Source organism: Eulemur rufifrons, chromosome 13 (assembly GCF_041146395.1).
Source record: "Eulemur rufifrons isolate Redbay chromosome 13, OSU_ERuf_1, whole genome shotgun sequence".
NCBI classification, from domain to species: domain Eukaryota; kingdom Metazoa; phylum Chordata; class Mammalia; order Primates; family Lemuridae; genus Eulemur; species Eulemur rufifrons.
The window spans coordinates 10,686,843-10,700,925 of NC_090995.1; the positions used below are offsets into that span (position 1 = coordinate 10,686,843).

Here is a 14,083-nt window from a genome sequence, read left to right on the forward strand (position 1 = left end):
GAGGATCGCTTGAGCCCAGGAGTGTGAGGTTGCTGTGAGCTAGGCTGACACCACAGCACTCTAGCCTGGGCAACAGGTGAGACTCTGTCTCAAAAAAAAAAAAAAAAAAAAAAGAAGAACTGTCTCAGTTTCAAAGTGTGGTCAAAGAGATTACCTATTCGTGTCTCAGTTTAATTTTTCAAAACATTAGGATCACATCAGCTACCTCCAGTCACTAGAAGAATTGTGAGGATTCATGAGTTTTACTCTTTGGGCTGAGATTCTATATAATTGTTTCATTTTACAAATTTCAAACTCAGGTTAAACCTGTGGCTATAGAATGTAAAGAATATCATTGATATGTTTACATGATAATGTATGAAGAAAAAGAATAATGAATATTAAATGTTGGCTTAGGAATTATAAATATGATGATATTATCATTTGTTTCAAGAATAAACTTTCTTTTAAGGCTGAAGAATCTTCAATACTGAAGTCAAAAGGGGAAAGCCATGAACAGTCAGCAGAACAGGGTGAGAGTTACAGCCAAGAGCTGGGGTTGAAGGATCCAGAGGACAGTGACGGTGACTTAAGTGTGAATTTGGGCTATACACCAACTGAAGACACGTTGGACCTAAACGAAGATACAGGTGAGCCTCAGAAGGAAGAACTCCCAGAGAACATGGATTTCCCTGCTTCCAGTGTTAGTTCCTTTGTCGATTCTAACAAAGAAGAAAGCATCACAGAGGGAGAGGAGAACCAAGAACAACCTACAAGTGATCCCCATCATCAGTTGAACAGGAGCAGTGAACACAGCCACGACCTAAGGGATCAAGGAAACCAAGAGCAGGATCCAAACATTCCCAACGGAGACGAGGAGGAGGAAAAAGAGCCAGGTGATGTTGGCGCCCACATTGATAACCAAGAAAAGGAAAGAGAATTTCCCAAGGAGCATCCTGACAGCAAGTGGGAAGACAGCAATATCCAATCTGATGACATTTTGGAAGAGTCTGATCAACCAACGCAAGTAAGCAAGTTGCAGAAGGAGGAGTTTGAGCAGGGTACCCAAGAACAGGAAGAAGGTAACCCTGATACAGAAATGGAAGAGGAAAATGCCTCAAACCTCAATAAGCACACTCAAGGGACGGAATGGAGGAGCCAAGAGGGTAAACCTGGCCTTGAAGTTGTCAGCAGCCGCGAGGAGAATGATAAAAAGACTGTTTCTGAGGCTTTGCTCATGGAACCTACTGATGACGGTAACATCATGCCCCGAAACCCTGAGGCCAACGATGATGGGGGTGATGACGGCCCCAGGCACAGTGCAAGCGATGACGACTTCATCCCGAGCCAGGCCTTTCTGGAGGGCGAGGGAGCTCTGTCCAATTACCATCACAGCAAGGATGAGGAGCAAAGAGAAAGAGCCCATGAGAATGAAAGCGCAGATACCACTGAACCCGGAGAGCACCCAGAGGTAAGGTTATTGACAATGACACTTGTCCGATAAAGTCAGCATCATCTGGGAACAGCCATGACCTTTCCCTGGGCTCTCACACTCTCTTACGTGTATATCTATCAGTACATTACCAAAATATATGACAGTTATTTATTTTTAGGTCCATCTCCATCATTAGGCTGACCGTGCCTGTTTTATTGGGGTTGCCTTAGAAGCAGACCCTGGATTTGAAGGCTGTTTATTTGAGAAGTGCAGGGAACAAAGATAGAAGGGTGGAAAAGTTTTACAGGGCAGGAAAGGAAACTAACAAAAGGCACCTTGTTAAAGTCATGTAAAGAAAATTCCTTAGAATTATTCCATTTGGGGAGTGAGGGAGCTAGAGCTTATTTTGGCTTATTTTGCTAGGGGAGGTACTAATTTCTCAGCACTTCCGGTCTGTCCTTTGAGCAGGACAAGTAGATTTCCATGGTTTTCCTGGCAGCTGGAAGTCGCTGGAGTGAGCTGGAATGATCAATCAGGACAGATCTGGAGGGTGGGAGACTCTGACAGGGGCTGCTCTGATGCTTTGAGAGCAGGCGCCATGTTGTGTTCAAGTTCAATCATCAGCATCTAACCAAATGCCTCTGACATCATAAGAGATCCAGCAACATCTGCTGAATTAGCTATAAAGATTAAGGTACTACTTTATTAAGCAAATATATGCCAAAATGATAATCTAGAAACTGCAGCTGGGTAGGGTCAGGGAGGAAGCATATTGCTATTTGGTTGTTTAGTCATTTGGAGTTTTCATGCCAAACCCTACAAGCCACCCTCCAGGAGGGCTAGGCACAGCTTTTGGTGAGCAAGGTCAATAGTAAACTCAATTACTGAGAACTCTGTTGCCATGGGAAGGCAGGAGTTTTTTTACACTTTAAAAACCTGGTAAGAGGCTGGGCACGGTGGCTCACGCCTGTAATCCTAGCACTCTGGGAGGCCGAGGCGGGAGGATTACTTGAGGTCAGGGATTTGAGACCAGCCTGAGCAAGAGTGAGACCCTGTCTCTACTAAAAATAGAAAGAAATTATTTGGACAGCTAAAAATATATATAGAAAAAAATTAGCTGGGCGTGGTGGTGCATGTCTGTAGTCCCAGCTACTAGGGAGGCTGAGGCAGAAGGATTGCTTGAGCCCAGGAGTTTGAGGTTGCTGTGAACTAGGCTGACGCCACGGCACTCTAGCCAGGGCAAAAGAGTGAGACTCTGTCAAAAAAAAAAAAAAAAAAAACCTGGTAAGAAAGCTTTACCAACAACCTCATAGAGATTAACAATGCAACCCTGCCTTAACCACAGAATCACAAGGTAATACCTCATTTCTGGGGTTTTCCCAAACCCAAAGGGGGAGATTCCAGGTCTTATTGAGTAAATCCCCTGAGATACAGCACTAAATCCAATCAATGACGATAGAATCAATTGTTCTCCAAGGGCTACCGTCTACCTCCACAGTTGCAACTGGTTTCCCTTTTTGAGATCCGAAATGATTTGGGCATGAAAAAAAAACAGTGAAATTTTGCACAATGGGAATATACATTAAGTAGTGGCTCTCCCGTTAATAGATTTAACATCTGCTTTTGTTATTCTAAAGGCCAAGAAAGCAGAGAGCTCATCAAATGAAGACAAAACGTCAAGTGAAGACAACATGAGGCTGCACAGTGTTGGTGAGTGTGCACCAGGCAAGCTGTTGGTGACTATATCGAGGAAGAAGTGGCATCTGTCACTTTGGGCTCGCCCCTCCCCTCCTTTGTGACTACTGCAATCCTCTCCAAGGAAATACCCCCATAAATTGTTGATATTTACTTGTGCATATTTGACACACAACTAGTGTAAATGTGTTTACAAACCGGAAGTCCTGTTGAGATATTAATGAAAAAGCTAGAATTGTTTTTCCCTAAATCCTTCTGCTTCTGGAGAATAATTAATTCTACTTTATTTATTCTAAAGCCCATAACTTACTAGTGAATTTAGGTCCCATACTTAATTAAGGGCCTAATTCCTACAACAATGACAAACATTTTGAATTTCAGCACAATAAAATTCTCACGGCTTATTTAACTTCTGACTGGCTTGCACAACATTGCACTGTGGACTTCAGACCATGACCATCTCAAGCAGGCCAAGAAGAGCTGCCTGTTCTTTGTATATCTCCAATCCAAACTGCTGCAAGAGGAAATCTAGGCTGGCATGTAAAATAGTCTGATGGTAGAAGGTTCCATCTGGAAATTAACACATCAACGGAAGTGGTTTCTAATAGTTTCCCACTTCCAAATTTTCAAATTTCAAAGGTTTCACATTTTCTCCCATATTAGTGGAAATGAAGCTAACAGTCTGAGTGCATTTGCATTTGCATGCTTAGTTTATCGTTCTCCGTGTTTCCTGCCCAAACTTTTCTGCTAGATGCTTGCATGAGCTTCCAGTGTAAAAGAGGACACGTCTGTAAGGCAGACCAACAGGGAAAACCCCACTGTGTTTGCCAAGATCCAGTGACTTGTCCTCCAACAAAACTCCTTGACCAAGTAAGTATTCCACAAAATAGTCTTTAAGAGGTTCCTAAAGGTCAGTGCTATGAATGAAAATAGTTTGCAATGGAAATGTGTTGTTAAAAAAAAAAAAAAAAAAAAAAAAAGCAGATGAGATGCCCAAGTGATCATACAATATTTGAAGTAATATTGAACAGGAACAAATGCAAACAAAATCAAAGAATTCCAACTGTGCCATAGAAAGGTAATAATGGCATTTGAGCTATAGAACTTATCTTAAAACTCATTTTGGCCTCGGAACATCTGAAGTATTCTACTGAGCTTATTTAGAGCTAAATAACTGGCATCACCGTTGGTATAGTTTACTGGATTTTTTTTTTTGTATACCAAATGGGAGAATTATGATTTTAATAATCTGATTTACCTGCACCATTTATCAGACAGCCTCTGAGCTTTACAGAGCAGTGTTCCAATGAGCATTTAGCTCTATCAACTTTTTCTCTTGCTTGTCTTTCCTAGGTTTGTGGCACTGACAATCAGACCTACGCTAGCTCTTGTCACCTGTTTGCCACTAAGTGCAGAATGGAGGGGACCAAAAAGGGGCATCAACTACAACTGGATTATTTTGGAGCCTGCAAATGTAAGATTCCATCACTTCTGCCAACCCCCATTTCTGAGAGGGTTCGGGGTGAATCTGCATATGCCTGATTTATCTCCATGCAAAGAGGAAACAGCTAATGCCGTTCTGAACTCAGGCTACACAATAAAATCAACTGTAGGGACTTAAAAAATAAGAATAATTCCCAAGCTTTAACCATACGAAATTCTAATTTGATTGGACCATGTTGGAACCCTGGCATTGTTTTTTCAATTGTTTTGAAAGTAACCTAGATAATTATAATGTGCACCAGGGCTCAGAACCTCTATAATAACGTTATCCACTTAACAATAGCGATGAAATCACTGGAATGTGGCTGAATTGTTTGCCCTCTTCCCGATTTAAGGGAAGCCTTTGCCAGGAAATTTTATGGCAACATATTCTTCCAGAAGTTTTTTGAAGTTGTCTTCCTTCCCCAAGATAATCTCAATTGCATTTGACTCCCCTTTCGGCTAAGTGATTCTCCACATCAGTGGTGCTCACTAATATTTCCGGTTCTCCTCTCCTTCCAGACACAGGAGAGGATGAAACTCTTCAACCCCCTGGACATTAGATGATTTACTTTGTCCAGTAAAATGTGAGCAAAAGTCATCCATGTGAGTTCTGGGCAGAAGCATTTAAGAGCTGGTGTCTTGTTCCCCACGCTCTTTGCCTTTGTCACCGCAGACCCTGAAGCCTCGTGTTGAGAACAGTGGCCTCAAAAAATGGTGGCGCCATCCTGAGCTCCAGGGAGACTGCAGTGAGCAGAGTCCTCCTGCCAACTTGTACTGGACTTGGAGCAGGATTGCAAAGTAGACTTTGGTTTCCTTAAGCCACGGAGATTTAACATTATTCGTCACCATAGTATAAGCTAACCTCTACCTTTTCCTCTTTTCCTCTAAAAAATAGCTCTTGTGCCCTCCACCTCTGAATTTCAACTCTGATTCTACAGCAATGATTTCTGATTCTAGCTGCACCTCAAAATTACTCTTGGAGCTTTAAAAACATCCTAATGTTTAGGCTTTACACACCCCAATCAAATCAGAATTTCTGTGCATGGAAGCTGGCATTTGGCATGTTTTATAAAACACCCCAGGCAATTCTGTTGCGCTGCCACCAGGGTTAAGGAGCTGTGATGCTCCATTAGCCACCAGAGGTTGTTAAGCTTCTTGTGATGAGGACTTGCCACAGCACAAGATAAGGCCCAAAGATTACGACCTATTTTCTGCTCCTATCACTGGAATGGAAAAACAAACACCACATGTACTCACCATTAAATTGGAACTAATTGATCAACACTTAGGTGCACATATGGAAATAACATTCATCAGAAATCAAGCAGGTGGGAGCGGGGAGGAGGGAATGGGTAAATTCACACCTCATGGGTACAATGCACACTATCTGGGGACCTAGGGGATGGGCACACTTATAACTTTGACTCAAACGGTACAAAAGCTATATATATATATATATATATATATTTTGAGACAGAGTCTCGCTCTGTTGCCCGGGCTAGAGTGCTGTGGTGTCAGCCTAGCTCACAGCAACCTCAAGCTCCTGGCCTCAAATGATCCTCCTGCCTCAGCTTCCTGAGTAGCTGGGACTACAGGCTCACAAAACCATGCCTGGCTAATTTTTTCTATTTTTAGTAGAGATGGGGGTCTCGTTTTTGCTCAGGCTGATCTCGAACTCCTCAAGCAATCCTCCCACCTCGGCCCCCCCAGGGTGCTAGGATTACAGGCATGAGCCACCGTGTCCAGCCTCAAAAGCAATTTATGTAAACCAAAGAGTTTGTACCCCTGTAACATCCTGAAATAAATAAATAAATAAAAATTTTAAAATAAAAAGATTTTCTGCTTGTAACAGCTATTCCTGCTTGTACGGACTTTGAAGTGGCTCAGTTTCCCCTACGAATGAGAGACTGGCTCAAGAATATCCTCATGCAGCTTTATGAAGCTAATTCTGAACACACTGGGTATCTCAACGAGAAGCAGAGAAATAAAGTAAGTTATCGGTGGGTTAGCTTCTTGAGTGTCTGTCGACAGGGCCTGAGGACAAAGGGTGTTGGGGGAGGAAGGGACTACCTACCTCTATGCATTGGCAGAAGCCCACTCTGCTTCCCCAGACCTGTTTAGTCCACCTGGATTAACAGAATAGTGGTGGCCGCTATTCATGCCACAAAGTTTCAGATACCACCAAACCACCCCGTCCCCACCCAAAGGGCAGGGGTCTGAATAAGGGCTCTCTAACTCATAGCCAGAGCAAGCTCTGATTGAGTGAAGTCAACATAAATTCAGCATTTATATAGTCAGGCCCAAATATGTTATTTAAACATATACATTTTTATTTGCCCCCATAGACCAGACATAGATGTATGATAGAAGGAAATTCATTACTCACATCAGTACTATATTAAGAAAAAAGTGAAGAATATTGATTCCAGAAGTTTCCAGAGAAAATGTGTACATCAAATAGTTACTGAGTGCACCCTGGGTGCCAGGAATTGATCTAGTACTGGAAATACAGCGATGAATCAAACAAAATCTCTGCCTTCATGAGTTTACATTCTAGGCGGAGATAGACTCTAAACAAATAAGTGTGTGTGTGTGTGTATTTGTATATATACACATACATATGCAAATATGTAAGTATACATGCAATTATATAAATATATTCAATAAGCATTTATGCAAATATAACCAAATCAGCAAATATACATGTAAGATATGTACATGTACATGTAAGATACATGTCAGGTGGGATGAAACACACTATAAAGAAAAATAAACCAGGAAAAGAGTGCACATTAACTGTGCCAAACACTGTTTATAGATTGTAAATTGAGGACTGAGAATCAGAGAATTGGCCACTGACCTTGACAGGTGCTGTTTTGGGGGTCGGGGGAGAGACTTTACTCTTCAAGTTAAGTTTAGCAAGTGACAATTCCAACACTGGTCTGATAATCTTCTTCCTTCCTAATTCCAGGTCAAGAAAATTTACCTGGATGAAAAGAGACTCTTGGCTGGGGACCATCCCATCGACCTTCTCTTGAGGGATTTTAAGAAAAACTACCACATGTATGTGTATCCCGTGCACTGGCAGTTTAGTGAACTTGACCAGCATCCTATGGATAGGTAAATACCCTCCCGTTACCGGATCATCTCTCTGACGTATTGTCTACATCTAAATGCAGAAGAAAAATCTAAACAGATTTAGGATATTTCCCAGTTCCATGTTAGAATACTAAAATGCCAAATAAATACGGTTAGCAGTCGAAATACAAAGCTGCTTAGAAAATAACGGAATATGGCTACACCACAGCTCCCAAGTTTACGTGTTACAGTCTAGCTTCCCACAGAGACTCCTTCAACTTTCTCACTCTTGATCCTAAATTCCCAAGATAATCTGATTGGCCTCGCTCGAGTCACGTGTCTACAGCTGGCCCCATCAGGCACGGCCAGTGCATAAAAACCAGGTTGTACAGACACGATTGCTGGGCACAGCCCTATAGAGTTAGGGTGGAGGGGAGGACAGCTCCCAATGAGGAGAGAAATCAACGCCCCAAAAGCTGTCAATCGTACCCACAAACAGTTTATTTTATGTGCAGCTTCTGATCAGAGTATTATTTATTTGGCATACGCAGTAACCTTGTGGAAGAAAAACATCCTTGGGATACTAAGGGTTAAGTCTTCATGCGCAAACTTCTCGGCTAATGGGCTGCCGTTCATTTCACTGCAGAGTCCTGACACATTCCGAGCTGGCTCCTCTGCGAGCGTCTCTGGTGCCCATGGAACACTGCATAACCCGCTTCTTTGAGGAGTGTGACCCCAACAAGGATAAGCACATCACCTTGAAGGAGTGGGGCCACTGCTTTGGAATTAAAGAAGGTAAATTCGTCACTAGCCAAAGGACAGGGGTGTCCTCTCCCCTAGACGAGCCCTGCGCCCTGCAGGACGCACGGAAGAGGTCCCGCTGATGTTCAGATTGACAGCCAGAGACAAAAAGGTGTCAGAATCCCAGAGAGGACGCCTTGCTGCACTCGCTGTCGTTGCAAGGTCCTTTCTTACTGCCTGTATGACATTCCGTTCTCGAAGGGTAGCGAGGGTGAACACACATCGGGGTCTCAGCAGTTGGCTGAGCCTATGAAGGCAGTGTGAATCCAGGCAGCTGTGACAACTCTCAGAAGGCTTTACGACCTTCCTTATTTTAGATCCCTCCTTAACCTGGGTCTTAAAAATCGTGTGTGAAGGGTAAAACAGCAAGCCTGCTTCTGACAATGGGAATTCATTACTGACATCCACTCATGACTAGATCTTACATCCCAAGCTGTGCTGGGATATTATTCCTTTAACCCCAAACGGACCCGTGGCTGCATTTGCAGTTGGTGGGAGGGGAAAAAAGATCAGAGGGTTCTTTCTTTATGCCCTCAGTGGAGGAATTTAAATTTAGACATTTGCTGTGAGAGGTTATGTCTTAATCTACTTCCTTTACTTTACCCAAGTTAGAGTTGACTTTTATGAGCAAGGATGTTTTCAATAATGAAGACGTGAAAGATGTTAAAAAAAAAATGAGCATTCACATTTTCACCACAAAAATAAGTATGTGAAGCAATGCATATGTTAATTAGTTCAAAGTAGCCATTCTACAATGTATATATATTTCGAAACATCATGCTATACATGAGAAATACATGCAATTTTTATTTGTCAATTGAAATAAATTAGTAAGAAAAAAAACAGCTCATAGAATGTAATTCAACAGTGAAATCAAATCTCTAAAACAGAGGTTTTACACGTATGTCTAGGACATATGCTGGATAAATTTGCAGCCAACCAGTAAAGTAAGTTCTTCAAAGGTCAGAATTCCCAAAAAAAGTAACCTGTGCAAACTTCGCTTTGAAAATATTGCTCATGCCTATGTATAATGCCTTGCAATTAGAAAGAGCTGAGAGTAGGACTATTTATTAATAAACAGGTGAGCAGAAAGGGTTAGTCTTTTACCTCTACAATATTATTCTGTGAAATAAGCACAAGTGTTACAAGCAAAGCATGTATATTTTTGCAAGCATCTAGTTCTGTGTATTACTTGTCTATGCCGCGTAACAAATTATGCCCAAACTTAGCGGTTTAAAATCTCTCCCACAGTTCCAAGGGTCGGGAATCTGGGAGTAGCTGGCCTGGATGTTCTGGCTTAGGTTCTCTCGCTGGGTTGCGGTCAAGCTGTCAGCCAGTGTGGCAGTGATCTGATGGCTTGACCTGGGCCGAAGCATCTGCCTCTAAGCTCACTTGCATGGCTGTCTGCCATGGAGGTCTCTCCTCCACAGGGCTGCTCACAGCGTGGTATCTGTAGCTGGTAGCTTCCAGGTCAAGCAGGGAGGGAGAGAAACAGAGAGAGAGAGAGAGAGAACACCCAAGACCCCAGAGCTGATGCCCCAATGTCTTTTATGGCCTAATCTCAGAAGTGACATACCATTGCTTCTACCATATTCTGGCGGTCACCCTGACCAACCCTGCTGTAGTTTGGAAGGAGACCACAGGAGGTGGGGGACCACTGAGGGCCATCTTAGAGGCTGGATGCCACATACTATTTAAACACTGTTAGCACTGATATGAAATTAATAAGCTATTAAGACCCAGACCCATACGAATAACATCAATTTTCTTTCTAACATCTATTCTACAGAGTGCTTATAAAAATTCAAATATATTCCTAAAAAATGGCCAACACTGTTTTTCCCAATTCCCATATTAAAAAGACAAAACAAGTACAGTTGCCCTGCACCCCAAACTCAGCTGGAATAGGACGTATTTGTGTATGCTCTTTTGCATGACACGTGATTTTAAAGCACTAATAAAAAGGAAAATTTGAACATAGGCCACTTATTTAAGAAAACCGGTTGCATTTCACTCTTCCTTTTAGAAAATTGTGGCAGCTCTTCAGCATGTGAGCTCACTCAGATTCTGTGCTGGGCGGTTGTCTGGGAGGAGCAGGAAGGACTTACAGTCCAGTCATTTGCAAAGCTACTAATGATCTTGTTTGTGCACTGTGGTTTGGCCGTCATTATGTTATTTTGGAGAAAGGAAAAAATTATCACATAATAAACCAATAAAGCAGATATTAAATAGTCAGAACAAGTAAACAAGTTACTGCGTTGGGATGTAGCTAAGGAAAACAAACAAAAAAACCCTCTCTATTTGTAAGTAAACCCTTCCTTCCCTCCGAGTTGAGAAATTCACAGAATGGAAAGATAAATTTTAGCCAGTCTTTTACTGAATTTTAGCTGCCTGTGTTCTGAACTAGATGTGATCAAATATTCCAACTCTGTCATTAACTAGCTGTGTGAAGAGGGGCATGCCACTTGTCCTTCGAGAGTCTCACTTTCCTTATCTACAAAAATGGGGTCCAATTAAGAGGTGGAGGGGTCTTCATTTATTTAGTGCCTATGATATACCATGCATTGACATATATCCATGCTGATCTTTAGAAAACCTTCCAAGGGAGACCAATGGGGTGAACGAGTTAGATCACGCAGATTATACTAAGCCATTTAAAAACATTAGCTTAAGAGAAGTGGGGCATCACCAAAGTGTTTTAAACAAGAGAGTGATTTCTCTGGGATCGTATTTAGGAAAGATTCCTCTGGTTACACTGTAGAGAGGCCAAAGAACAGTTGAGCGAATGTTGTGGTAAATCCAGGCAAGAATTGATAAGAACTTGAACCAGGGAAGTGACAGAGGGAAAAAAGAGAAGTAAACATATTCAAGATATATTTTTAAATATAAGCGTACTCCTGATGTCCAGCATACAGAAATAGGAAGGTGATAGGAATATGTCGGGGCAGGGAGCAGACAGGTGAGGGATTGAGAGAAAGAGAAGTACATGCCTAGGTTCCTGGCCCAGGGCAGGCAAAGTAGACAGAGGCACCTTCCACTCAGAGAGAAAACACCAGAACAGAAGCAGATTTGAGGGAAATGGCAAATTCCATTTTGGATACATTGAATTTAAGTACTTGGGAGACATATACTGTTGGTAGTTGAATATTTGGGTCTACATTTCAAGATAAAGAGTTTTGGAACTGAAATACATATTTGGGGATTATTACGAGCATCCAAGAGCCATTGGCACCAGGAAAGGGAATTAATTCCTCAAGGAAAATGTGTTGAGTTACCAGGGAAGGGTCTAGGGCTGAACATCGAAGAACAACATCTAGATGATGGGTAGAGGAGGAAGAAGGAGTTCACTAAGGAAAATGGAAAGTTTCCCCTGAATGAAGGAGGCACATCAGGAGAGTGCCATGTCAAAGGAGGTGTTCCAAAGAGGAGGAAGAGATGGACGGTACCAAATGCTGCTGAGAGGTCAAGGAAGATGAGAGACTGAGCATGTTCATCAGAGGTAGAAATAAGGGTATCCTGGGTGGTCTCCATAAGAGCAGTTGGGTGGCATGGTAGGGATGGAAAGCCAGATTCTGTAGGTTGAGAAATAATGGGAGATGAGAAGAGGGTGAAGAGAGAATGTTTGATGGCAGGGAAGAGCTAGAGGGGGATACAGAGAGGAGGAAGCATTTTTGAGAATGGAAGAGGCTTGAGCATTCCACCCATCCATTCGTTTATTCTTTCACTTGCTCAACAAATCTTTCCTGAGGGTCTACGTAAGAGCTGGGCACTGTCCTAGAGGCTGAATATACAGCATATATAAATGCTAATGGAAAGGGCCCAGGAAAATAAGGGAAGGTTGAGGGTGTAAAAAGAAAAAAATAAAACAGAGGAAAATAGAAGGAGGATCCTGAGAAGGTCAGAAGGAATCTTGAGCACGGATAGAGGAAATTAGCCTTAAGGTCAACAAAAATGACATCTCCCACTTGAACAACAGAAAGAAGAAAAAAAGTATGCGTGCAAATATAAGTAAATTTACAAGCAATTACATTATCATCTCCATTTTACAAATGAAGCCAGTACTCAAAACAAATCCATCAAATTCCATCATCTCTCTCACTCTGCAGGGCTAAAGACAAATTGGGCAAGAAAATTACCTGGGGCTCCAGACAGAATAGTAGTTCAGTATGCCTCAAATGAATCTGCTTTAAACATTTGTTTACCGATGATTGAGTAGGGCAGGCCACATGGTAAGGAGTCCTATATCCACTAGAGGATGCTGTCTTCTTCCATAGGTGTGGCGACGAGTCCTTTTACAAGTTTTCAATTGAAAACTTGACTTAATTGGCACTACACTTCTATTTATTTCTATTATATTTTAGCTCTCTTATAGATTAGTACACGTGGCACTTCTTGGCCTCCCTATCAGTGGTCCTCAACCCTGCATCAGCATTATTTGCAGCATTTTCTGAAGGTCTGCATGCCATTGGCCCAGCCCTGGGGATTCTGATTCCAGAAGCCAGGAGTGAGGCCTAAAAATATATATTTGTGAAAGTTCATGAGTGATGTTGATGCCCTACCAGGGCTAAGAACCACCATTATTCTGCCTTATTAGATGGTTTCTCTAATCCCCTAGCACTGGTTATGCTTCTACTCTAGCTACTTTCTGAAAATGTTTTTTGTTTTTTGTCTTACAGAAGACATAGATGAGAACCTCCTGTTCTGAATTAAGATTTGAAAGAACTCCAACTTTCCAGCATCCTCCTCAGTCGTGACCACTTCAGAAATATATGCAGCTGTGATACCTGTAGATTTATATTTAGCAAAACGTTTGCATGTATAAGAAGACAATGAGAGCAACTGCTTGATAACAAGACACGCACCAGGCATTTAACACAACTTTGGAAATAAAACGTTTTAAGTCAAGTCAGTATATGCAAAACACTGTACATTGTGAACAGAAATTTAACTCATAGTAATTTTACTCTCTGCATCAGCTTAGGAGGTAATTACTAATTGTAAAACTTGAAAAAATAATGCATTCATATTCATAATATCATGTGCACTTCAAGAAAGTGGAATATTGCTCTTTTGTGGTTAACATGCATTATTTTCAATATCTTAATATCCTAATAAAGAGTCCACAAAAATCCAAATGCTTATTCAAGCCTACTTCCAGTTATTTATTTAAACAACCAAATCAGAAAGACCAACCCAGGGCTTATACTTCACATCAAATTATAATTGTGCTTCCCAGACCCTAATACCTAAAAAATACATATATATATGTGTAAGTGTGGGTGAGGAAAAAGTATGAGATGTTTCTTATGGGAAACAAATTCTCAGTTGTAAAATATTCATGGTACTTGTTCATCAATGTCCTTTGTCATTATGTAAGTTTAAACAGAAAGAAATTGAATTCAAATGCTTTTCACCAAATTCAGTTTAAAATGTGGAAGATTATACACTGCTTGATCAAACCAATTCTAGCTTTTGTGCAGTTGTGCATGTGTTGGGGGACAGGGAGACCCTGAAAAAAATTCTACTTGCTTCGTTATCGCAAAATAAAGGTCCTGTGACGTTAAAACAGACAGATGGAGAACCATGAAGGGTCTTGGGGTGCAATGTAGA

At 41.6% G+C, this 14,083-nt stretch overlaps 1 protein-coding gene across 1 annotated transcript in view; it reads left to right on the plus strand.

The window, feature by feature from the left end:
- Positions 1 to 13,608, plus strand: part of SPARCL1 (SPARC like 1) — a 33,748-nt gene extending 20,140 nt beyond the window's left edge. Inside the window, exons 4-11 of the mRNA XM_069485522.1 lie at positions 452 to 1,450; positions 3,052 to 3,124; positions 3,861 to 3,979; positions 4,463 to 4,583; positions 6,447 to 6,583; positions 7,566 to 7,714; positions 8,319 to 8,467; positions 13,150 to 13,608. Of these exons, the coding sequence (XP_069341623.1) occupies positions 452 to 1,450; positions 3,052 to 3,124; positions 3,861 to 3,979; positions 4,463 to 4,583; positions 6,447 to 6,583; positions 7,566 to 7,714; positions 8,319 to 8,467; positions 13,150 to 13,178 (1,776 nt within the window). The 3' untranslated portion in view covers positions 13,179 to 13,608. The remainder of the gene's footprint in view (positions 1 to 451; positions 1,451 to 3,051; positions 3,125 to 3,860; positions 3,980 to 4,462; positions 4,584 to 6,446; positions 6,584 to 7,565; positions 7,715 to 8,318; positions 8,468 to 13,149) is intronic.
- The last annotated feature ends 475 nt before the right edge of the window (positions 13,609 to 14,083 follow it).